General features: G+C 45.3%; 1 protein-coding gene across 1 annotated transcript in view; it reads right to left on the minus strand.

The window, feature by feature from the left end:
- Nucleotides 1-76: 76 nt before the first annotated feature.
- sv2a (synaptic vesicle glycoprotein 2A) overlaps nt 77-26,159 on the minus strand; it is a gene marked incomplete at both ends in the record, with an annotated part of 34,874 nt that continues 8,791 nt past the window's right edge. Inside the window, 11 exons of the mRNA XM_083917640.1 lie at nt 77-260; nt 1,403-1,562; nt 1,987-2,193; nt 8,800-8,933; nt 9,294-9,458; nt 9,925-10,013; nt 10,403-10,510; nt 11,855-11,944; nt 15,949-16,082; nt 16,916-17,067; nt 19,166-19,346. Of these exons, the coding sequence (XP_083773766.1) occupies nt 77-260; nt 1,403-1,562; nt 1,987-2,193; nt 8,800-8,933; nt 9,294-9,458; nt 9,925-10,013; nt 10,403-10,510; nt 11,855-11,944; nt 15,949-16,082; nt 16,916-17,067; nt 19,166-19,346 (1,604 nt within the window). The remainder of the gene's footprint in view (nt 261-1,402; nt 1,563-1,986; nt 2,194-8,799; nt 8,934-9,293; nt 9,459-9,924; nt 10,014-10,402; nt 10,511-11,854; nt 11,945-15,948; nt 16,083-16,915; nt 17,068-19,165; nt 19,347-26,159) is intronic.

Raw genomic sequence — 26,159 nt, forward strand, 5'->3', positions numbered from 1 at the left:
AGTTGTGCATTCACAGTGGGGTGAATGCTCTTCTGCCCCCCCTCACCCCCTCCCAGAAAGTTGCTGGTGCCGCATACTACTGCAGCACCTGACCCCGCGTCTCTGGTAGTTTGAGGGCCAGAAAGCTGCCCGCCGCCAGCGCCCCCGAAGCGAAGAGGATGGGCACGGCCTTGGTGATACCGACGAAGGAGGTAAAGATGCTTATACCCAAGACAGCCGCTAATTTGCAGAGGGCGTTGAGGAAGCCGAACGCCGTGGTCCTGAGGAAAGAGAGAGAGGAAAGAATAAGAGCACAGTCGGGTTATTGTCTGTTTCTTTAACCCTCCTGTTGCCCTCAAATTTGACTAACACCATTTATTCTTGGGGTTAATTTGACCGTAGCAGTTTAAACATCTGTAAAATGATCATAATCAATGTGTGACTCAAGTGAAGTCGGGTACTTTATGTTTTTATTTAACAGAATGAAAAATATCACTGATGTTAAACTGCATGGAGGGATTTCTGTGTGTGTGTTTTAAAGTAAGTCTGTTATTTTAATGCTAGTTTGTGTTATTTGTAACATCTGGAATGAAAGTAACGCCCGTTATCAAGGACAGCAGCATGAATTTGACCTCATATAATATTTGAATTGTAAAATAGACAATAATAATAATAATGATTAAATCATCCAGATTATCAAACTGACCCAAAGGAACACCGATGAGACAAGTACAAATATATATAATCATGAGAACTTTAGGTTTTTTATGAGTTGTCCCCATAAAATGAGGAAAACTCATAAATATAAAGCAAAAAAACACAAAAAAAGACGTCGTTATTTAGAGATGTTAAACATTAAATGGGGTCAAATTGACCCTTAGGAGAACAGGAGGGTTAAGATAACGTATTTAAAGAGCAACAGAAGATTCATCTTTAACTCTGTTTCCCAGATAAAGCCGTTTTCTGTCAGCAGTCAAAATGAGTGTCTGCGTTCACACTTCATTTATTGTAAAGGCTGCAGGGACGCTATGTAATCACAAGGTGGAGCCACATCTCCTAAAAAGGACAAACCAAAACTCTGCTCTGACTCTGGACGCAGACGGGCGACCACAACACATGCATGTCCTTGCTTTGATAACATTTATTTATTATGTTTCACAAAAACTCCTATGTTATCTCACGTTAGGTTGCATTTCGCTGAATGAATCCAAGCAGAATTTGCCGACTCAGCTTTTTAAAGGGGGGCTCTGAGGCCTACTGAGGCCATTAGATGGCAATGAGACAGCTCAGCACTTTACGTCACATGATCTCAACCTACCATCACTGTCATCCCCCCCTGTGAGCCAACCAATCATTTTAGGGCAACGCTTACGAGGTCATTTGACTTCACGGTGATGTCATGGAGATGTCAGGACACGCCTACCTTATGTCAGAAGGGTAGAGCTCGACGGTCAGCACGTCCAGCGCGTTCCAGGAGGCGATGCTGATTCCTCCAAACAGGCAGAGCAGAGCGATCATGGCCGACTCGCTGTTGCCGAAGGACAGGAAGAAACAGCTGACGCAAGAGATCACACTGGAGCCCGCTGGAGGGAGACAAAGAGGGGGGAAACGAGATTGGTGGGGGGGAAAGAGTGACGTGTGAAGAGAAGACAATCCTACGTCATCTGGAACTCACTATTAGCCTGTGATCTGGGATGTTAGACCACACAGCACATGACAGAAAAGGGGAATAAACAGGGTCCCATCAATGCTCTGTCCAGATCATTTAGCCCACGTGCAGACCCAAACAAAAACATGGGAATTTATAGTGAAATATATATTTTCGGAGGGTTTAACCCTGGATCGTTGGACCCAGAGCCCTGGGGGTTGTAAGGTAGAAGAGTTTGTGTTTCTCAACGTCTATAACGCTCAATTTTCCACTGATGTAAACTCAACTCCCACTCTTTCTCCACTAATCTTCTTTGACTACACACGGTGCTGAGTAACGCGGCCTTGCGCTCATATTACCTAGCATCCTGAGCCGTCCGATCTTGTCCATGAGCAGCGCGGAGACAATGTTGCCCGGCAACACGGCCAAGGTGCCCAGGAAACTGACGAAGTAGACCATGTAGGCATTGTTCTCGTCGCTGACGTCACTGAGCAGGCAGCCTTCTTTGTTGTGCAGGAACGTACTGTTCATTAGCTTACAGTTGACCAGCCTGTACTTGAAGAGGTCTGGGGAGAGGGGGGGGGGGTAGAGGAGGGCGAGAGAGGAGAGAGAAAGGGAGCGGAGGTGAGGGGGGTCATTAGTAAACTTTCTGACAGGATGGTGGAGAAAAGATGGCAACAGTGATGATAAAATGTTGTTAATGTTGGATTTTTGTAACTGTAATCCTGCAGAAATGAAAGTTAGATTAAAAACATGAAATCGCGGGTACAAGCGTCTGAAATGTGTTTCCTCAGGAGGGGGGCTGGAGTCTCCCTTAGAGAGAGGGGGAGAAGTTCAGCATCCGTGAGGAACTCGGAGTAGAGCCGCTGCTCCTTTGCGTTGAAAGGAGCCAGTTGAGGTGGTTCAGGATCATCTGGTAAGGATGAACCCTGGGCGCCTCCCTAGGGAGGTGTTCCAGGCACGTCCAGCTGGGAGGAGGCCTCGGGGAAGACCCAGGACCAGGTGGAGAGATTAGATCTCCACACTGGCCTGGGAACGCCTCAGGATCCCCCAGTTAGAGCTGGTTAATGTGGCCCGGGAAAGGGATGTTTGGGGTCCCCTGCTAAAGCTGCTGCCCCCGAGACCCGACCCCGGATAAGAGGCTGAAGATGAGATGAGATGAGATTTATTTATAATTGAGAGTACTAGAGAGAGCCGAACCACTGAGAGTAAATCTGAGATAAACTCTGTTGATTCAGTTGATTGGTGCTAAAATCAGTTAATATTCAACTGTGGAAATGTAGCTGCAATTTCTGCCGAGAGCCTGTCAAACAAAGCTTGAATCCTCTTTTGTGCTCTGAGATAAAAACACACACAGCTGCAATTCAATACCAAAAAAGGTGCAGTTCTGGCTTGTGCCGTATAAAGAACGGGCTGCGGCGGCTCCAGTATCCTGCTCTAATTTCCTTTGCTGAGTTTCATTACTCAGACAGCGCAGGCCGCCAGCACGGCTGTCAGCATGCTGGTACAGCAACCTGGGCTCACTGTAACGTCTGATGTGGAGGGACACACTCGTCCTGGGGGGAGTGATGGAGCACAGGTTCTGACGGGTTAATCACGGGTGAAATGCAGCGATAAAGTCTCAGACCAGACATCGTCTATAGTTGGTAGACCCTGGAAATAACAGCCACATGTTTTTCGGTTGTTCATTAATTATTCATTCATCTTCAGCCTCTTGTCCCTGTCGGGGTTGTGGGGGGCTGGAGCCGATCCCAGCTGACATCGGGCGTGAGGCGGGGTCCACCCTGGACAGGACGCCAGTCTATCACAGGACACATAGAGACGACCAGAGACAGACAACCATTCACACCTACGGGTGATTTAGAGTCATCAATGAACCGAACACCTGCACGTCTTTGGACTGTGGGAGGAAACCGGAGAACCCGGAGAGAACCCACGCAGACACGGGGAGAACATGCAAACTCCAGCTGGGTTTCGAACCCTCTCGCTGTGAGGCAGCAGTGCTAACCACCACACCACCGTGTTTTGTGTTATTTTTAGATGCCAGTGAGGGGCAGTTTTGCACTCATCCCTCTTTGTTTCATACATCACGTCATTACACCTTTAAAATCAAAGTTGTGTTCGATCCAGCGCTGTGAAGCCGATAAATATGTAATAGTTACACCAGATGACAGAACACCACATGTAGGTCATACAGTTTAGAGTCAGGCTGAATCAGCACCATGGACACTGTCCACCAGGGGCGTGAACTGAAATCCCACAGTTTTACATGTGCACTTTCTACTGTAAATATGATGAAAGGCCACCTACATGGGCATCTCTGCAGACAGTTTGCAGGATGAAACGTATTTCAAAGGCCAGGAAAGAACCAATACCCTGCACAGTAGCGCTGTTTGCACCTCCCAGATCATCTCCCACTGAGAGAGAGAGAGATCGTTTTGAGAAGTCCATTTTTTAATCACTGTGATTTCAACACTTTCGCATAAAACGACACTAGGAGCAAACTGATCAAAGGCTCATTTTTGTGAATTCTCAATGGTAAGTTTGTATGTATTTTAATCTCTATTGTGACAAAAAATGACAGTAAAAATGTTACTTTTCATGTCTTTATGTTGTTGTTGTTGTTGTGGAAGCAATTAGTTTAGACAGTGACAAAACAACAGAAATGTAATAAAATAAAACAGTAAATAGTGAAATAAACAAACCTGTTGGCAGAAAAAGAACTTAAAAATTAAATCATATGATGCATTTAAAATGTCAACAGATTCCTTTAAAGGTATTTAATGATATAAAAAGTATTTTCCAGTGTAAAATCAAAGCTCAATCTTCTTGGATGTATTTTAATCTCTATTATGAAAATTTACAGTGAAAAGGTTTGACTTTGTCTTTTTGTTGCTGTTGTTTTTGTTGTTGTGGGTTTTTTGACGGTTACCAAACAACAGAAATGTAGGTAATAAAACATAAAGTAGTAAAATAAACAATGAAATCATTAGATGCATTTAAAAGGTCTCAACAGATTCCTTTAAAGGTATTTAATGATACAAAAAATATTTTCCAGTGTAAAATCAAAGCTCAATACAATCGTCTTGTATGTATTTTAATCTCTATTATGAAAATTTACAGTGAAAATGTTTGACTTTTTCACGTCTTGTTGTTATTGTTGTGGAAGCAATTTGTTTGTTTGACAGTGACAAAACAACAGAAATATAATAAATAAAATAGTAAATAGTGAAATAAACAAATCTGTCGGCAGAAAAAGAACTTAAAAATGAAATCATATAATGCATTTTAAATATCTCAACACATTTCTTGCAGCCCCACAGGTATTTAATGATATAAAAAGTATTTTCCAGTTTAAAATCAAAGCTCAATATAATCTCATTGTATGTATTTTAATCTCTATTATGAGAATTATATTGACAGCGAAAAGGTTTGACTTTTTGATGTGTTGTTGTTGTAAAAGCAATTTGTTTGTTTGACAGTGACAAAACAACAGAAATGTAATAAAATAAAACAGAAAGTAGTAAAATAAACAATGAAATCATTTGATGTATTTAAAATGTCTCAACAGATTCCTTTAAAGGTATTTAATGATATAAAAAGTATTTTTCAGTGTAGATTTAAAGCTCAAAATAATCGTCTTGTATGTATTTTAATCTCTATTATGAAAATTTACAGCAAAAAGGTTTGACTTTGTCTTTTTGTTGCTGTTGTTTTTGTTGTTGTGGGTTTTTTGACGGTTATAAAACAACAGAAATGTAATAAAATAAAACAGAAAGTAGTAAAATAAACAATGAAATCATTAGATGTATTTAAAACGTCTCAACAGATTCCTTCAAAGGTATTTAATGATATAAAAAGTATTTTCCAGTGTAGAATTAAAGCTCAATATAATCGTCTTGTATGTATTTTAATCTCTATTATGAGAATTTACAGTGAAAAGGTTTGACTTTTTCATGTCTTGTTGTTGTGGAAGCAATGAGTTTGTTTGACAGTGACAAAACAACAGAAATGTAATAAATAAAATAGTAAATAGTGAAATAAACAAATCTGTCGGCAGGGAAAGAACTTAAAAATGAAATCATTTGATGCGTTTTAAATATCTCAACACATTTCTTGCAGCCTATAGGTATTTAATGATAGAAAAAATATTTTCCAGTGTAAAATCAAAGCTCAATATAATCTCATTGTATGCATTTTAATCTCTATTATGAAAATTATATTGACAGCGAAAAGGTTTGACTTTTTGATGTGTTGTTGTTGTAAAAGCAATTTGTTTGTTTGACTGTCACAAAACAACAGAAATGTAATAAAATAAAACAGAAAGTAGTAAAATAAACAAATCTGTCGGCAGGGAAAGAACAATGAAATCAAATATAATGCATTTAAAATGTCTCAACCGATTCCTTCAAAGGTATTTAATGATATAAAAAATATTTTTCAGTGTAGAATCAAAGCTCAATATAATCGTCTTGTATGTATTTTAATCTCTATTATGACAATTTACAGTGAAAAGGTTTGACTTTGTCTTTTTGTTGCTGTTGTTTTTGTTGTTGTGGGTTTTTTGACGGTTATAAAACAACAGAAATGTAATAAAATAAAACAGAAAGTAGTAAAATAAACAGTGAAATCATTAGATGCATTTAAAATGTCTCAACAGATTCCTTCAAAGGTATTTAATGATATAAAAAGTATTTTCCAGTGAAGAATTAAAGCTCCATATAATCTTCTTGTATGTATTTTAATCTCTATTATGAGAATTTACAGCGAAAAGGTTTGACTTTGTCGATGTGTTGTTGTTGACGATTACCAAACAACAGAAATGAAGGTAATAAAACAGAAAGTAGTAAAATAAACAATGAAATCATACGATGCATTTAAAATGTCTCAACAGATTCCTTTAAACCCCACAGGTGTTTTATTATATTAAAAATATTTTCCAATGTAAAATCAAAGCTCAAAATAATCGTCTTGTATGTATTTTAATCTCTATTATGAAAATTTACAGCGAAAAGGTTTGACTTTGTCTTTTTGTTGTTGTTGTAAAAGCAATTTGTTTGTTTGACTGTCACAAAACAACAGAAATGTAATAAAATAAAACAGAAAGTAGTCAAAATAAACAAATCTGTCGGCAGGGAAAGAACAATGAAATCATTAGATGCATTTAAAAGGTCTCAACCAATTCCTTTAAAGGTATTTAATGATATAAAACATATTTTCCAATGTAGAATCAAAGCTCAATACAATCTTCCAAGAGTCAGTGTACGGCAGCACAGGTGATGATGAACACACCTTTTCCAATTAACGACATATTGCAATAATACTAAACTAAACTATAAGCTGATAAGTTGTGAAGAAGAAGCATTCAGACAGACCAACAACTGCATTCATCAGCGATGCCACACTGTGATAATGAAAGTACACTGTGGCAGCTATCAGACGGTGACGCTCTCCCACAGATATGAAGCATTAGCAGCAAACGCGTGTTTAATACCCGGTCACAGCAGGAACTCCTGTCTGCGGCCGATAGCAGCTGTGAGGGATTGCTCGTCATGTTTTCAAGACTGCAAACAACGAACAAAGCGAGCGGAAGGTCCTGTGTGTGTGTGTGTGTGCGTGTGTGTGTGTGTGTGTGTGTGTGTGGACACAGCTGCTGGACCTATAGTGTCTCTTTTCTAAAGTGTACAAAGATACGTCGGTGACATCTTTTGTTGTCATTTCGGTGGAGGAAAAATCAATGGTATAGTTTTGAGAAGAGTGACGCGTCTGCAATCACAAAGCCGGGTTGGATTCAGCCGGGGTTGCTAGGAGATGTTGCCGCTCGGCAACGCTGCATTTGGTGTAGCGCCAGTCACCCCGCGGAGAGAGAGAAGCAACATAATTGAGCCATTTTGACAAGCAGTGAAAGCTGGTTTCTGCAGCTCTCAGCAGAAGGAGAAATACCGTGTCGGCTCAAACACAATATTGCAAGATACAAAAAGATGGTCAGGACTTTTGTTTTGGTAACACTGGTAACTTACCCAGACAGGTGCAACACACGGACATTGTCTTAATGGAAGAAAAGACCATCCATCGTGGTATTAGAGGAGAACAATGGCAGCAAACACAAAGGAGTGAAACCGTGCCCACAGCTCTGCTTAAAAGAGCGTTTGTTTGTTTTGAAAGCATTAAAAATAGGATGGAGAGAATAAGGACAAAGAGAGAGGGAACGACAGGAGCACAGTGACAGCGTTGGCTCGTTTACCAGCAGGAGTCTAGTGGAGGTGCAATGCCCAGTTTACGCCGCATTTAGGTGTCAGAAGTAGAGTTAATTCACTATTTTAAGGGGTTTATACGTTTTACAAACTGGTGTAAGTTGTAAAAACAGGCAATATACATCAACCCTCGGCCAGGCTTCTGTCTTCCTCTGTTTGTTCTCATCTCATCTCATCTTCAGCCTCTTATCCGGGGTCAGGTCGCGGGCGCAGCAGCTTTAGCAGGGGACCCCAAACTTCCCTTTCCCGGGCCACATTAACCAGCTCTAACTGGGGGATCCTGAGGCGTTCCCAGGCCAGTGTGGAGATCTAATCTCTCCACCTGGTCCTGGGTCTTCCCCGAGGCCTCCTCCCAGCTGGACGTGCCTGGAACACCTCCCTAGGGAGGCGCCCAGGGTTCATCCTTACCAGATGATCCTGAACCACCTCAACTGGCTCCTTTCAACGCAAAGCTGTTTTCTTATTGGTTTCTTTTTCTGCACTACTCCTCGTCCCCACAGCACACTCATCCATGCATCACAGACACTACTCATGTCTGTCTTTTTTGTTTTTTGATACATATTAAATTGTGTTTAACGCTCAAACCTGTGTGTGTCTCATCTGGCTGAAAGACACATTTCCTCTTGGGGACAATCAGAAAGTTTACGTTCTACAGGAATTTACATATTCTTGTTTCATTTGATTGATGAAATTAGCATTTTTAAGTTGCAACTCGTCCTTGTTTGAGCTATGTCGTAACAATAGAAACAGACATTTAACTGTTGCTGAGGTCATTTAACCAGTTTAAAAGAAAACATGGCGCTCAGCCGTGCACGGACTGTAGAAATAGATCTGTTGCTATGCTCATTATAATTACCTTGTTACCTATTGGTGTTCACAGTATCAGTGTGTGTGTAAAGGTGTGTGTGTGTATCCTACCTGTGTTGTAGAAGAGGGTGGCGATGAAGGTGCAGTTCTTGAAGAAAGTGTTGCTGGAGGTGATGTCCTCAAAGTAACACTCCTCAAACAGCGAGTCCTCAAACACCATAGACCTCATTCTCAGGTTCATAAACCTGCGAGCCATTGCACATAGAGACGATTGAGTCAAGACACGGAGGCAAAAAGACGAGGAGGAGGTGAAGCGTGGGAGAGGGGAGGGGAGGGAGACGAAAGGAAGATGCAAAATGACCGTTTGAATTTTAACAACTCAAATCAAAAGCAGAGTTCAGGTTGAAAAGGCAACGTCAAAGGAAACGGCTGCACAGCTTTCATCCGTTAAAAGCAGAACTCTGGTCCTCTGTTCACTACACCGCAGTGTTTACACGTTATGAATAAATGTATCCGCCAAGTATTGGAGATAAAACATACAATAAAGGCACCTGACACCATGTAACCACAGACCAACACTGAGGATGGGGATGCGGCCGACTCACTTGTCGTTGAAGTACTTCCCCTGGCGGTGGATCTGGTTCTCCAGGGTGAAGTTAAAGGTGACGTGTTCCACTTTCTCCTTGGAGAAAACTTTAGTGCGCGAGGAATAGTCCTGCTTCTGCAAGTACTTGATCATGTCGGGGAACCACACTGTCAGACCGTAGTAGCTGGATGAGGAAGAGGAGGAGGAGAGAGGGGAAGTGAGAGCGATGCCGTCACAACAGTATCAGACCCACAGAGAAAAGATGACGCCTCTATCGTTAACGTGTGCATGAATATCCTGTTAGCACACCAGGAATTCAAGGTAACTCTGCACTCTGGATTACAATGTCAGATGAAGCCAGCATGTGAATGTGTGTAACGTATTTCAATCTTTTGTGCTTCTGCTTCTCTGTTGACTTGTTTTCTTCTGACCTATAAACAGAGTCATCCTTGTGTATCAGCAGTATTGACACGACCTCGCCGTGTGATTTGGGGGCATGTGATAATGTTGGACAAACATTAACACAGTACAGCTGAGATTAACTCTAGCCAGCAGCAAATACATGTTACTGACTCTGTAGTGTGTACTGTAAGTCTGAGTAAGAGCCGGAAAAACCTGCCGTACTGCACCATTCTGTAACCTCCTCTTACCTGAAGGACATAGAGAACCACACGGCCATCATCATGTAGGTGGTGCGGCGGTACTCAGGGGAGAAAATGGTCTGGAAGTTACTCCACACCTGAAGGAACAAACACACATGTCATTCATCCATCATTCATCTTCATGTCCCTGGGCTGGAGCCGATCCCAGCTGACATCTTGCGTGAGGCGAGGTCCACCCTTGACAGGACGCCAGTCTATCACAGGGCACATAGAGACGAACAGAGACAGACAACCATTCACACCTACGGGTGATTTAGAGTCATCAATGAACCGAACACCTGCACGTCTTTGGACTGTGGGAGGAAACCGGAGAACCCGGAGAAAACCCACGCAGACACGGGGACAACATGCTAACTCCACACAGAAGGGCCCCAGCCGGGATTCAAACCAGGAACCACCTCGCTGTGAGGCGACAGTGCTAACCACCCCACCACTGTGTCAGTAAAATAAAAAAACAAACGGTCACCTGATGGAAGAGTGTGGTGAGCTTTATCTTCCATTTCTGATGCCAGGCGGCGCCGTCGCCCAGGTTCACCAGGTCGTCCATCTGCTTTACTGTTTTGATGGTGGTCACCTGGAAGCACAGTCATTCAATATTTAGACTTCATTAATGAGTGATGATCGCTGAATGTGTACAAAAATATGTTTCTGCATCTGTTATCAACCCTAAACTCGTGAATTGTGCCATTTTTCATCCCCCTTTTATTTGGAAACCTTTGCTTTTTTTGAAATATCCCAGATGCTCGGTAGAATTAACATTCTTTCCAGACTATTATTCATCCGTATCATTTAAAATTAATGCATCTATCTCAGCAAATCTGTGCAGCAGATGGCAAACGAGCTCTCCCATGAAGGCACACAACCCCTGAGACCATGAAAAGGCTCCATGCTCACTTTCTAATCCCATAATGAGAAGCACCTGATCCGTCTCAGCATTAACACTGAGATGTATTAAACAGGGCCCGTTAAGATACGTAACTTTACTTGTTAATGTAGTAAGAAAAGCCTATAAAGTCTTTTTGGCACCATATTTATTCTAGTACTACTCCTACTAATTAAAAGCAAATTTAAAATATACAAATGTATTCATCAGCATGATGAAACTACGCAAAATGTAGCTCAGTCCATAGGTGACTCGGCTGGGAACCGGAGGTTTGCTGGTTTGAGTCCCTGTAAAAGGAGTGTGGACTGGTGGCTGGAGAGGTGCCAGTTCATCTCCTGGGCACTGCATACATTACAATAGCTATTGTTATAGTAACTGTTACTCGCTGGCTGCTTGCATCTCTGGAAGTGTGTCAGTCTCTCTGTCTTTTGTCCGTCTTTTCTCTCTCTCTCTCTCCTTCTCTTCCTCTCTCCGGTGCAGACAGATGTGCGTCCTCCACAGAGCTGGGTCTGTCTGACGTTCCTGTCTGTTATAGGGAAGGTTTTCAACGCCACCGTACTCTACGGGGGAATTGCTGGGTCTATGCCTACTCTGTAAAGTGTCCTGAGATAACTTTTGCTATGATTTGGCACTATAAATAAAATTGAATTGAATTGAATTGAATCGAATTGCTGAGGGGCTGTTGCGCAAGGCACCGAACCCCCAACTGGCAGCCCCCTCGCTCTGACATCTCTCCATTAATTGCATGTATATAGATACTGTTTGTGCATGTGTGTGTGTGTATTTCAGGCCTGTGTGTGTGTAACGTGAATAATAATAATCAAGATTGTAATTATAAGATAACTGTGGGATTAATAAAGTAATTCTTCTTCTTAAGCAATACCAGTAGTTTAAAGAAAATCTGTTCTAACGTCATTAATATGCAAATGGATGCAGCACAGAAGTGCAGTGTTGTCTCCTGCAGACACACGTGTGCACGGTGCGTCTCACATTCAGACAAACGCGTAAAACATGAGATCTCCGAGCGTGACTCACGGAGAAGACCCTCTCTGGGTAACCCTTGGCCCTCATGTTGGTGTCGTGGACCTGCTTCAGGATCATCCACGCCTCGTCGTGTTTCCCGTTCTGCAGGAGAGGAAGCAACAAGCAGGTGTACATCACAGTCAGTACTCGTGTTGTAATGTAGAAACCCTTTAAATTAAACGGCTGCAGGGGGGATAACAGTCACACTTTAATGTCCTCCACCCTTTGTTTCCCCGATGCGTTCTCCCTATGGAGTCACACAGGTGCCATACGAGGTAGGGTCTATACTGTTAACTCCTGTAATGGCTCAATTGGTCTGAGCTTTAAGCGGAAATGTTTCGTTTTTTTACGTTTTTATCTGGAATTCATCCAAATCCTGGTCCCCCAGTTACACGTAGCACGCCATCACACATCAAGCATGTGTCTGGTCTGTATATCATACATGTAAATGCTCGCAGTCTGCCTCCTAACCTGAAAATGGATTTACGGAAAATTTGGGTTGAGTCGACCGGTGCAGGTGTAATTGTCATTTCTGAGACCTGGATCTCTGTGCTGTGTCTCCTGTGTTGTGTCTCCTGTGTTGTGTCTCATGTGTTGTGTCTCCTGTGTTGTCTCTCCTGTGTGCTGTGTCTCCTGTGTTGTGTCTCCTGTGCTGTGTCTCCTGTGTTGTGTCTCCTGTGCTGTGTCTCCTGTGTTGTGTCTCCTGTGTTGTGTCTCCTGTGTTGTGTCTCCTGTGTGCTGTGTCTCCTGTGTTGTGTCTCCTGTGCTGTGTCTCCTGTGTTGTGTCTCCTGTGCTGTGTCTCCTGTGTTGTGTCTCCTGTGTTGTGTCTCCTGTGTTGTCTCTCCTGTGCTGTGTCTCCTGTGTTGTGTCTCCTGTGCTGTGTCTCCTGTGTTGTGTCTCCTGTGTTGTGTCTCCTGTGTTGTGTCTCCTGTGTTGTGTCTCCTGCGTTGTCTCTCCTGCGTTGTCTCTCCTGCGTTGTGTCTCCTGTGTTGTGTCTCTCCTGTGTTGTGTCTCTCCTGTGTTGTGTCTCTCCTGTGTTGTGTCTCCTGTGTTGTGTCTCCTGTGTTGTGTCTACTGTGTTGTGGCTCTCATGTGTTGTGTCTCCTGTGTTGTGTCTCCTGTGTTGTGTCTCCTGTGTTGTGTCTCCTGTGCTGTGTCTCCTGTGTTGTCTCTCCTGTGTTGTGTCTCCTGTGTTGTCTCTCCTGTGTTGTCTCTCCTGTGTTGTGTCTCCTGTGTTGTGTGTCTCCTGTGTTGTGTGTCTCCTGTGTTGTCTCTCCTGTGTTGTGTCTCCTGTGTTGTGTCTCCTGTGCTGTGTCTCCTGTGCTGTGTCTCCTGTGCTGTGTCTCCTGTGTTGTGTCTCCTGTGTTGTCTCTCCTGTGTTGTGTCTCCTGTGTTGTGTCTCCTGTGTTGTGTCTCCTGTGTTGTCTCTCCTGTGTTGTGTCTCCTGTGTTGTCTCTCCTGTGTTGTGTCTCCTGTGTTGTGTCTCCTGTGTCGTGTCTCCTGTGCCGTGTCTCCTGTGTTGTGTCTCCTGTGTTGTCTCTCCTGTGTTGTGTCTCCTGTGTCGTGTCTCCTGTGTCGTGTCTCCTGTGCTGTGTCTCATGTGTTGTGTCTCCTGTGTTGTGTCTCCTGTGTTGTGTCTCCTGTGTTGTCTCTCCTGTGTTGTCTCTCCTGTGTTGTGTCTCCTGTGTTGTGTCTCCTGTGTTGTGTTTCCTGTGTTGTGTCTCCCTGTGTTGTCTCTCCTGTGTTGTGTCTCCTGTGTTGTGTCTCCTGTGTTGTGTCTCCTGTGCTGTCTCTCCTGTGTTGTCTCTCCTGTGTTGTGTCTCCTGTGTCGTCTCTCCTGTGTCGTGTCTCCTGTGTTGTGTCTCCTGTGTTGTGTCTCATGTGTTGTCTCTCCTGTGTTGTCTCTCCTGTGTTGTGTCTCCTGTGTTGTGTCTCCTGTGTTGTCTCTCCTGTGTTGTCTCTCCTGTGTTGTGTCTCCTGTGTTGTCTCTCCTGTGTTGTCTCTCCTGTGTTGTGTCTCCTGTGTTGTCTCTCCTGTGTTGTGTCTCCTGTGCTGTGTCTCCTGTGTTGTCTCTCCTGTGTTGTGTCCCATGTGTTGTGTCTCCTGTGTTGTGTCTCCTGTGTTGTGTCTCTCCTGTGTTGTGTCTCCTGTGTTGTCTCTCCTGTGTTGTGTCTCCTGTGTTGTCTCTCCTGTGTTGTGTCTCCTGTGTCGTGTCTCCTGTGTTGTGTCTCCTGTGTTGTGTCTCCTGTGTTGTGTCTCCTGTGTTGTGTCTTCTGTGTTGCGTCTCTGTGTTGTGTCTCCTGTGTTGTCTCTCCTGTGTCGTGTCTCCTGTGTCGTGTCTCCTGTGTCGTGTCTCCTGTGTTGTCTCTCCTGTGTTGTCTCTCCTGTGTCGTGTCTCCTGTGTCGTGTCTCCTGTGTTGTGTCTCCTGTGTTGTCTCTCCTGTGTTGTGTCTCCTGTGTTGTGTCTCCTGTGTTGTCTCTCCTGTGTTGTGTCTCTCCTGTGTTGTCTCTCCTGTGTTGTGTCTCCTGTGTTGTGTCTCTCCTGTGTTGTGTCTCTCCTGTGTTGTGTCTCCTGTGTTGTCTCTCCTGTGTTGTGTCTCCTGTGTTGTGTCTCCTGTGTTGTGTCTCCTGTGTTGTGTCTCCTGTGTTGTCTCTCCTGTGTTGTGTCTCCTGTGTTGTTTCTCCTGTGTTGTGTCTCCTGTGTTGTGTGTCTCCTGTGTTGTGTCTCCTGTGTTGTCTCTCCTGTGTTGTCTCTCCTGTGTTGTCTCTCCTGTGTTGTCTCTCCTGTGTTGTGTGTCATGTGTTGTGTCTCCTGTGTTGTGTCTCTCATGTGTTGTGTCTCCTGTGTTGTCTCTCCTGTGTTGTCTCTCCTGTGTTGTCTCTCCTGTGTTGTGTGTCATGTGTTGTCTCTCCTGTGTTGTCTCTCCTGTGTTGTCTCTCCTGTGTTGTGTCTCCTGTGTTGTGTCTCCTGTATGTTCAGTTAGTCTAGACAGATTTTTCCCTTTTTGGACAAACCTGAGGATTTTATGTAGAAATGTTTGCTTCGTTGCACATATTGTACATGTTGTGTTGAACTGTCATGGCTGTAAATATGAAGTTAGGGTTAGCTTAACCTGGAAACAGGCTAAGAGCAAACACGGCTCTGAACAAAAGCCTCCCGGCACCTCTACAGTTCGCTAATTAACACGTTATATCTTGTTTATTCAATCTGCACTAAAACCGAAGTGTGTGAATTACCCGCTGTGGTGGTGCGGGGAGTTATGACCTGGAGTCTCGACTGGTTGCCTGGTAACCTCGCAGTTTAAATGAACCATAAAGTGATTTTTTTACACTTCAATTAAACTATGGATTGAACAAATCAGACACTGTCATTAGTCAAATCTATAAATGTGGGTAGGTGGGTTTTGTAACCTTTGGACAGAGCCGGGCTGTTTCCATCCGTTCAAATGTTAAAAATGTGCCTGTTCATTTATCAATTTGCAGTTTTTTCCATGTCCATCTCCAGTGTTTCCTTTATCTCTGCGACCAGCTGCAGCTTCATTTACTTAAAGGATTCACTGATGCCTTCGGGTGTATCAAAGGAAGTGTGGGCGTGCGTTTGTGACAGCGGGGGACTTGAAACATCAAAGTTGGATGGAAATGAAAAACCGTGTAGACACGAGTGTGAAAATAACTACTGGAGTATGCGACAATAACTCATTTGCTGTGGCTGCGGCAGCTAAAAGTGGCTTAGTGGCACATAAACTACTACTGAGCTACTGTAAGACGAGGATGCACTCCTGACATCCACATGCTGTATACTACTATCAATCATTTTACACCTTACATATATGAACCATCTCCAAACTCTTGTGCTTTATCTCCAACGTTCCTGTTCTTGTATTCAAAATGTAGTCAGCAGAACGTATGGTACCTGCTGTTTCGCCTGCTGCAGGATGTAAATATGTATTTATTCAAAGTATTCTGAAAAGTGTGTAAACAGCACTTTGTCTGCAGCTCAGCATCTTCCCCTTTGTTCAAGGGCTGTTAATGCATTCGAGAAATCAAAATGTATTCAAATGATATCTCCATAAGGTCAGGGTGCGGCGGGTGTCGACAGGCTGACCTCCAGGAAGAAGCGCGGGCTCTCGGGCATGGTGGTGAGGGCAGAGATGGCCGCCACAGAGGGGAAGGCGCACACCAGCACGAAGACACGCCAGCTGTGGAACTGGTAGGCAGAGCCCATCTGGAAACTCCAGCCTTAATGAGAAGAAAGAGAGAAAAGGGGGGTCAGAAGCAGCTGCGAGTCCTGCGCATGAAGCTTTCTCTATGGATACTGTGATGCTCCGGCCGCATGCATTTCTTTAAAAGTGCAGTAATTGAAAACATGCATTGCAGTGATTCGTCATCTGACATCCATTTTGGTTCGCAGAGTTGCTCTTACACCACTTTTTTACTTTTGTGAATGTACTTAGTGATTTCCCATCTCATCTCATCTCATCTTCAGCCTCTTATCCGGGGTCAGGTCACGGGGGCAGCAGCTTTAGCAGGGGACCCTAAACTTCCCTTTCCCGGGCCACATTAACCAGCTCTAACTGGGGGATCCTGAGGCGTTCCCAGGCCAGTGTGGAGATCTAATCTCTCCACCTGGTCCTGGGTCTTCCCCGAGGCCTCCTCCCAGCTGGACGTGCCTGGAACACCTCCCTAGGGAGGCGCCCAGGGTTCATCCTTACCAGATGATCCTGAACCACCTCAACTGGCTCCTTTCAACACAAAGGAGCAGCGGCTCTACTCCGAGTTCCTCACGGATGCTGAACTTCTCCCCCTCTCTCTAAGGGAGACTCCAGACCCCCTCCTGAGGAAACACATTTCACACGCTTGTACCTGCGACCTGGTTCTTTGGGTCCTGACCCAGCTTTCATGACCACAGGTGAGGGTAGGAACCGAGACTGACCGGTAGATCCAGAGTTTGTGACGGAAAAGAAAATGTTTGAAATGACAGTTTGTTTTGAGAACTGACCCGTTAACTGACAGGCATACGTAATGCCTTTGATAATGAGTTCCTGACTGAGTGATCTGTTTGTTTTCCTCACCATAGTGTGGGATGATGGCCCAGGCCATGGCGGAGGCGTAGATACCGCCGATCATCCAGAACATGCAGAGCCAGCTCAGATGCTCTCCTCGCTTCTCCTGAGCCAGGAACTCGGAGTAATAGGAAAACACGATGGGGATGGAGCCGCCGATACTGTGGAGTAAAGACAGAGGCAGACGTTAGAAAGGGAAGGACAATTAAGCAGGAGAGCGAGAAAAGAGGACCGCACGAAGGAGAAGCAAATGGTCAGATAAGAGAGGGGAGATGACGACAACGGTGATTAAATAAATGTGGTGAATAGGAGAAAACATTAAATGAGGTAATGTGAAGAAAAGAAAAACAATGCAACAAAGGGAGGGACGGGTGAACAGCAGAAAGGAAAACATCATGAATCAAAAGATGAGTTTCTAAGAAAAAGCAGCAGGAGAAACAATGGAGCAGATCGGGAGAGTGGGTCGTCCTCGATTTGAGAGATTGGCGGTTCGATCCCCACCTCCCCCGGTCCACATGTCGAAGTTTCCTTGGGCAAGACACTGAACCCCGAAATTGCTCCCTGTGCTGTGCATGGGTGTGTGAATGTGGTGTGAATGGTTAGATTGGATTAGATGGTCTGTAGATGTCCACCGCCATCAGTGTGAACGGGTGAATGTGACAAACACTGTGAAAGCGCCTTGAGTAGTCAGAAGACTAGAAAGGTGCTATACAAGTCCATTTACCATCAATGACGCCCCGGCTGACTGCCATCCATACCATCCACCATCTTTATGGCCCCAAAACCATTTACAATCTTATGAAGCTGTGCAGCCAGAGACCGTTAACGACTTGATCTGGAAAAACATGTCAAGTTCACCGCACTGCAAATGGCAGCAATGTCCATAACGAATAGGCCACCGTGCACATTTCACCGGAATAACAGAGACGTACACATTCACAGTCGGATTCTGTTTAACTGTGGAAGGCCGGGTCAGAAGAGCTATTTCTATTTAATATCACTTATAAATATCACACATGCAGTAGGTGAACAAAGCATGTTGTTAACTCTCACATTTCACTGCCATTGTACCATAAATTCTCCCCGTATGTGAAGAACTAGAAGACGTGTGGCTCTGCAGAACAGAACCTAAACACAGCAGAGCTTTTAGCTAAATGCTAAGGTCAGCTAACCCGACCAACCGCATGGTTTGTTTGTGTGATATGTGCCATTGTAACCACAGAGAATGAGCCACGCACAGCAAAGTATACTAGACTTAAATAATGCACTTAACAGAAAACAACGTCATTTATTCGCATTTGCATACGTGACAAAACCTAAACAGCATGAACTAAAGACGCTAATAAGAACCTGCTCTAAAACATCTATGCTCTGGTAAAAGTCGTACTCAGAGCAAAGGCCGCCATTTGCTGAAGCCACCATCATAAAACAGCACAGCCTTAAGAAACCACAGAGCAAGCAAGTCATTCATTATTAATTTCAAATAAGGAGTGTGACAGTAAATGCCTTTACACCCGACTTCAATCACAAACACTAAGTTCAGGCTCATTGTGTGGAGGTTGTTGACCAAAGTGAATGCTACTTCCTTAAGTAAAGTCTGAAGGAAATAGGAACATCTAAAAGCACATTGCTTGTAAAATAGCTTCTGAAATGCCCAAGTATCTGGGCGTCTGTGGCTCGGTTGGTAGAGCGAGTCGGCCAATGTCCGAAGGGTTGGCGATTCGATCCCCGCCCTGCCCTACTTGTGTCATGGTCGTTGTGTCCTTGGGCAAGACGCTTCACCCACCTTGCCTCGTGTGAATGTGTGTGACTGCTGTATGTTTGAAGAGGTGGTCCGAGGCGCTGATTGGCTGCCACACCTCCGTCAGTCTGCCCCAGGGCAGCTGGGACTACTAAGTAGTTTACCACCACCATGTGTGTCTGTGTGAATGAATGGGACCTGGTCTCTGTAAAGCACCCTGAGCACTGAGAAAGACGCTTTATAAATCTAAGCCATAATAATAATAATAACATATCTGAAGGTGGGCTTCCTTTAACAGCAGCATGAGGGGTAGTGTTTCTATCATGAGGCACATGTGTGTATAACAACGAGTGACTGTAGAGCTACGTAAAACCTGAGTACATGAAATACATTTTAAAAAGATCACAAAATATATATATATATATATATATATATATATATATATATATATGTGCCACAGTGGTCGTGACTGTCTCCTTCACTTGAGCTCTGCCAGTGTGACTCATCTGTCTTCTTACCCCACACCAGAGGCCAGGCGGCAGAAGAGGAAGGAGACGTAGCCCTGGACGAAGGACGAGAAGAAGGCAAACACGCTGTTGATGGAGAGGGAGATGAGGAGGGTCTGCCGTCGCCCAATCCGATCAGCCAGGCCGCCCCACACGAAGGCGCCGACCATCATCCCCAGGTACACGATCAGACCTGGAGGGATCAGGGGAAAGAGGGAAACATGGCGATGGAAGAAGGAGGGAAGGGTTGGTGGAGTAATGGCAGGGGGAGTGTGATGGGAGAGATAATGAGAGAAAGGGCATGAGAGGTTATTTTTCATCAGTAAGCTCATTGATATCAATTCCAGCCCTCACTTCCACTCTCATTAGATCTGCAACGTCCTGTAAATTAGCTCATTTGGCTGCCTTATTGCACTGCTGAAGTATTTGCATAAACCATGAAACAGAAAGAAAGAGAACGTCATAATCATCTGAACCATATACTACCACAGCAGAGGGTCGGGTTATTGTTCTAATAATAATGATAATCATCTCATCTCATCTCATCTTCAGCCTCTTATCCGGGGTCGGGTCGCGGGGGCAGCAGCTTTAGCAGGGGACCCCAAACTTCCCTTTCCCGGGCCACATTAACCAGCTCTAACTGGGGGATCCTGAGGCGTTCCCAGGCCAGTGTGGAGATCTAATCTCTCCACCTGGTCCTGGGTCTTCCCCGAGGCCTCCTCCCAGCTGGACGTGCCTGGAACACCTCCCTAGGGAGGCGCCCAGGGTTCATCCTTACCAGATGATCCTGAACCACCTCAACTGGCTCCTTTCAACGCAAAGGAGCAGCGGCTCTACTCCGAGTTCCTCACGGAGGCTGAACTTCTCCCCCTCTCTCTAAGGGAGACTCCAGACCCCCTCCTGAGGAAACACATTTTGGCCACTTGTACCCGCGACCTGGTTCTTTGGGTCATGACCCAGCTTTCAAACAACCTTTTTCTGTTTAGCACTTTTAAAACAAAGTTATACAACAAAGCTAGAATTACTGCCATGCGGGTGTTAACATGACTCACATTCACCATGGACTTATCCAAGTCAGCGCCTCTCTCTCCCTCTCTCTCTCTCTCTCTCTGTAATGTCTTTCTGAGAAATGATGCTCACACACACACACTAACACACACACCATGCTTGCTTGTAATTGCTGCCTTATTGACATCCTGTCAACAGCCTCCACGCTCCCTGTGCCTACATTGACACAAGTTATCGGTGCGAAGAATACGGAGGAAAGGGTCGGTGTTCAGCGCCTGGCCTTGACATCTGCGTTTAAATCTCATTCTCAGTTTTTGTCTGCAAAAAAAGGAACTTGTTAAATGGGCAAATTAAACCCAGTGTGTCCAGCATGTATCTCAACTGAACCTTACAGCTTTGTCAAATGCTCCAATCTGATTGGACAACCAACACACTTGCTTTTCACCGCTAATCATCCTGCACCAGATTTAAAATGTTGATTTTTAGGTCAGTTTAACTCGTCTGCCAATAAGAAGACACCATCTCATTACAGGCACACAAACGGCTCATCAATTGACAAAACGATCTCCACTCAAGGTCTACTTGTTCCTGAGCTTTCAACCATATTTCAATTGATTTGAGTTGTTGTTGTTTTAAAGATCCTGAATTAACTGTGAAGCCAACATGGACGAGACAAGTCTACAACATGTACGGTTCCACGACAACGATGCCGTAACGCTACCACAAGACAAGCAAACTCAAACATTTACAAGCATCAGCGATGTAACTTTCAGAATGAACGCTTTTGTTCCTAGAAATAGCCTAAAACAGCTAGCTGTTAGCACTTGTTAGCAACTATGTTACAGCAGGTGTGTTGCTCAGGGGCAAGTGTCAAGTGTGAAGTCTTTTGGGAGAGCAGTTCTCGAGAAACCAGCGATATCGGAGGCCAAGAACGGGTCCGTTTCGAACACACACATTCTGAATAGGCAATAACTGAGTTGGATTAAGTCCTCACATACTGGGCTGGATGAAGACCGGCGCAGTTTAGTCAGAAAGCTCCGGAACAAGAGAGTAAGTGGACCTGGTGTCAGGATCCCTGTTTCTGCCAGCCTCTTCTTTTCCTTTTGTGCTTGTGTTTGTCTCCCTCTGTCTGTTGTCCCCTGCATGTGTCTCCCTCTGCCTGTGGCTCCCTGCATGTGTCTCCCTCTGTCCGTTGTTCCCTGCACGTGTCTCCTCTGTCTGTGGCTCCCTGCATGCGTCTCCCTCTGTCTGTTGTTCCCTGCATTTGTCTCCTCTGTCTGTGGTTCCCTGGATGTGTCTCCCTCTGTCTGTGGTCCCCTGCATGTGTCTCCCTCTGTCTGTTGTTCCCTGCATTTGTCTCCTCTGTCTGTGGTTCCCTGCATGTGTCTCCCTCTGTCTGTTGTTCCCTGCATGTGTCTCCCTCTGTCTGTTGTTCCCTGCATGTGTCTCCTCTGTCTGTTGTTCCCTGCATGTGTCTCCCTCTGTCTGTTGTTCCCTGCATGTGTCTCCCTCTGCCTGTTGTTCCCTGCATGTGTCTCCTCTGTCTGTTGTCCCCTGCGTGTGTCTCCCTCTGTCTGTTGTTCCCTGCATGTGTCTCCTCTGTCTGTTGTTCCCTGCATGTGTCTCCCTCTGTCTGTTGTTCCCTGCATGTGTCTCCCTCTGCCTGTTGTTCCCTGCATGTGTCTCCTCTGTCTGTTGTCCCCTGCATGTGTCTCCCTCTGTCTGTTGTTCCCTGCATGTGTCTCCCTCTGCCTGTTGTTCCCTGCATGTGTCTCCTCTGTCTGTTGTCCCCTGCGTGTGTCTCCCTCTGTCTGTTGTCCCCTGCATGTGTCTCCTCTGTCTGTTGTTCCCTGCATGTCTCCCTCTGTCTGTTGTCCCCTGCATGTGTCTCCCTCCGTCTGTTGTTCCCTGCATTTGTCTCCCTCCGTCTGTTGTTCCCTGCATGTCTCCCTCTGTCTGTTGTCCCCTGCATGTGTCTCCCTCTGCCTGTTGTTCCCTGCATGTGTCTCCCTCCGTCTGTTGTTCCCTGCATGTGTCTCCCTCTGTCTGTTGTTCCCTGCATGTCTCCCTCTGTCTGTTGTCCCCTGCATGTGTCTCCCTCTGTCTGTTGTTCCCTGCATGCGTCTCCCTCTGTCTGTGGTCCCCTGCATGCGTCTCCCCTCTCGGTGTGTGTCTGTCTGTCGCTGGTAGGCGTGGTCCCACCCATCTGTATCCAGACACATTCGGCGCTAGACCGTTGTCCTCATTCACGCGGTAACTTCTCGTCGGTTGGCTCCCGTACTTTGTTGGTTTGATCCTCCGCGTATCTGTTTGTTTGTTAACGATTGTTTCTTTGTTCTCCTTTTGTTATAGTCTCCCATGATCCTGTAACGGTCGACCCTCGACCGTCTCGTCACGTTTTGTTCGGCCCCTTTTCCCCTGTGCTTGAATTCTCTTGTTTTCTGTGTTATTAAATATTCGTTTAAACCGTTCTGTGTGTCCTTGTCTGCATTTGGGTCCGATTCATCGCGTCATTCCCCGCACCGTTCATGACACCTGGGGTTGAAAATGTTAGAAACTGACGGCTTACTATTCAGAACTGCGATCACCGCGTTCCCTCCCTTCCCTTTTATATGGCGACTCATCCGGAGTCGGTTGAAATGGTGGTTGTTTTACGACAGTGCACAGAATTATGCCTTATTCTGCCGTCACAGCTTATTGTAATGACCACGATGTTGTTCACTGTTCACTTCACAGCACCAACAATCAAGGAGACCAGCAGCGACGGGTTGTTTCTCCGCCCGATGGGAATCACAACAGCTGACACGCAATCCGCCGGCTTTATTACCTGAACGGTGTGAATGATCCAGACGGATAAGCCATCATGAGTTTGTTTATTTAAGCATGAAAACATTAGAGGACACCTACATGGGCTTTAAACTGATCTGTCAGCTCAGCTCATCCATCACACAGTCTAACAAGATACCTGCTGGGATGATGAAGTTGCAATTACAATCCTGAGGGAGAAAAAGCTGAGTTTAGCTCTGAGGGTGTGTGTTCTTGACTGCCCTGATTATAGAAAGAGGGGTTTCCTTTTGTTTTGGATGAAAAGGCCTTTGATGGCATTAAAACAGTGTCCTCTGTCTGTGTGTTTCTGTGCAAACACTGCAGTGACGGTGACTTTCGTTCCCTTGTTTGATTGATTGCAGAGGATTCTTTGTGTACACATGCTGCCAGGTTTCCATGAAGCAAGCAAGCCCCGTATCCGCATGTGTGTGTTTCTGTGAGTTTTTGTCAAAATTCCCATGTTCTCATGTACTGTAAGAGTGTGTGTGTGTGTGTGTGTGTGTGTGTGTGTGTGTGTGTGTGTGTGTGTGTGTGTGTGTGTGTGTGTCTGCATGTGTTTCACCCTGGCAGGGCAGAGAGACAGCTGACAATGCGGCAACAACGAGCCAGTGACGATGACTGGGCTCAATAGGCATCGCAGCAATGCAGCAGCATGGAGGTGGATGGACAGACAGACAGACCCGGTGGCCAGGATGAGCCCTACAGTGAGGTTATACGCTCAAGTGTGACGACTGGGACTCTGACTGCGGTGCTGACCTACCAGCCTTTTCAGCACTCACTCTAACTGGATCACTATCTCTTCCTCTCCATCGCCCTCTGTCGTCACATTCAGCCGGCTCAGGTCTCTCCATCTGTGAGGCTTGTTAGCAGCTGTATGTGGCTCAGGGATAAATCATGTCCTCATTTATCTCATTTATCTCAGGGGCAAAATAATTGATCGGGAGTCGTGGCAGAAAATGACATACACCTCTGGGCGTATGCTAGTTGGTAACCGGTGCCGACCATGGATGGATTACTGAGCGGGCCTGCCAGGCACAGGCCTAGGAGCCCATAAAGTCAGAGGCCCATAAAATGCTGCTGGAAAATACACAAAATGATCACGAAGAGATGCTGAATGACCACAAGTATACACAAAATAACTACAAAGAGTCAAAAAATTACTAAAAGGGTGCAAAACGACCACAAAGACTGCTAAATAACACAAAAACGACACGTTAAAATGGTTAAAAATACACAAAATGATCACGAAGAGATGCTGAATGACCACAAGAATACACAAAATAACTACAAAGAGTCAAAAAATTACTATAAGGGTGCAAAACGACCACAAAGACTGCTAAATAACACAAAAACGACACGTTAAAATGGTTAAAAATACACAAAATGATCACGAAGAGATGCTGAATGACCACAAGTTTACACAAAATGACTACAAAGAGTAAAAAAATGACTATAGAGATGCAAAACGACCACAAAGACTGCTAAATAACACAAAAACGACACGTTAAAATGGTTAAAAATACACAAAATGATCACGAAGAGATGCTGAATGACCACAAGAATACACAAAATAACTACAAAGAGTCAAAAAATTACTATAAGGGTGCAAAACGACCACAAAGACTGCTAAATAACACAAAAACGACACGTTAAAATGGTTAAAAATAGATATAAAATGACCACAGAGAGAAACAAAATGACGACATAAAAACGTAAAATGATTAAAAATAGATGCAAAACAATCACAGAGATACACAACAACTACAAAGACACACAAAACCACTAAGAATATAGACCTAAAAATGCAGACTCTTTGAATTCAGGTGTCTTGTTCCTACGTAGACACACACAGGGCCTCCTACGTGTGTTTCCCAGGGGCCCATTGTCTTATATTTGTCAAGAGTTGGTTCTGTCAGTCCCTCCTCTCTCCCTCTTGTGTGAGTTTGTCTCCCTCCGGGTAGGTCCAGGTAGGCGTGTCCTTACCCAGCTGCAGCCTGTTACGCTGATCACCTGATGGAGTATAAAGACCCAGAGCTGACAGGCATGCAGCGCCGGACCGTTGTCCGTTATCCTTCCCTTGGTAAACTCTTCGTCGGATTGGCTCCTGTTTCTCGTTCGTTCTAGTTTTTGCGCTCCTCGTTGATTGTTTGTGGTAATCATTGTTGTTCCCAAAGTTTTCCTCGTTCCTGTTTCCTGACCGTTCGTCGTTTCCTCGTTCCTGTTTTCCACGTTCCTGTTTCCTGATCGTCCGTCGTTTCCCCGTTTTTGTTGACCGTCCGTCGTTTCCTCGTTCCTGTTTCCTGACCGTCCGTCGTTTCCTCCTTCCTGTTTCCTGACCGTCCGTCGTTTCCTCCTTCCTACTTCCTGACCGTCCGTCGTTTCCTCGTCCCTGTTTCCTGACCTTCCGTCGTTTCCTCCTTCCTGATCCCTGACCGTCCGTCGTTTCCTCGTTCTTGTTTCCTGACCCTTCGTCGTTTCCTCCTTCCTGTTTCCTGACCGTCCGTCGTTTCCTCGTTCTTGTTTCCTGACCGTCCGTCGTTTCCTCCTTCCTGTTTCCTGACCGTCCGTCGTTTCCTCCTTCCTGTTTCCTGACCGTCCGTCGTTTCCTCCTTCCTGTTTCCTGACCGTCTGTAGTTCTCCTCCTTCCTGATCCCTGACCGTCCGTCGTTTCCTCGTTCTTGTTTCCTGACCGTCCGTCGTTTCCGCGTTGCTGTTTCCTGACCGCCCGTCGTTTCCGCGTTCCTGTTTTCCACGTTCCTGTTTCCTGACCGTCCGTCGTTTCCTCGTTCCTGTTTCCTAACCATTCGTCGTTTCCTCCTTCCTGTTTCCTGACCGTCCGTCGTTTCCTCCTTCCTGATCCCTGACCGTCCGTCGTTTCCTCGTTCTTGTTTCCTGACCGTCCGTCGTTTCCTCCTTCCTGTTTCCTGACCGTCCGTCGTTTCCTCCTTCCTGTTTCCTGACCGTCCGTCGTTTCCTCCTTCCTGTTTCCTGACCGTCTGTAGTTCTCCTCCTTCCTGATCCCTGACCGTCCGTCGTTTCCGCGTTGCTGTTTCCTGACCGCCCGTCGTTTCCGCGTTCCTGTTTTCCACGTTCCTGTTTCCTGACCGTCCGTCGTTTCCTCATTCCTGTTTCCTGACTGTCCGTAGTTTTCCTCGTTCCTGTTTCCCTCTAT

This window comes from Echiichthys vipera (assembly GCF_963691815.1).
Source record: "Echiichthys vipera genome assembly, chromosome: 8".
Taxonomy (NCBI): domain Eukaryota; kingdom Metazoa; phylum Chordata; class Actinopteri; order Perciformes; family Trachinidae; genus Echiichthys; species Echiichthys vipera.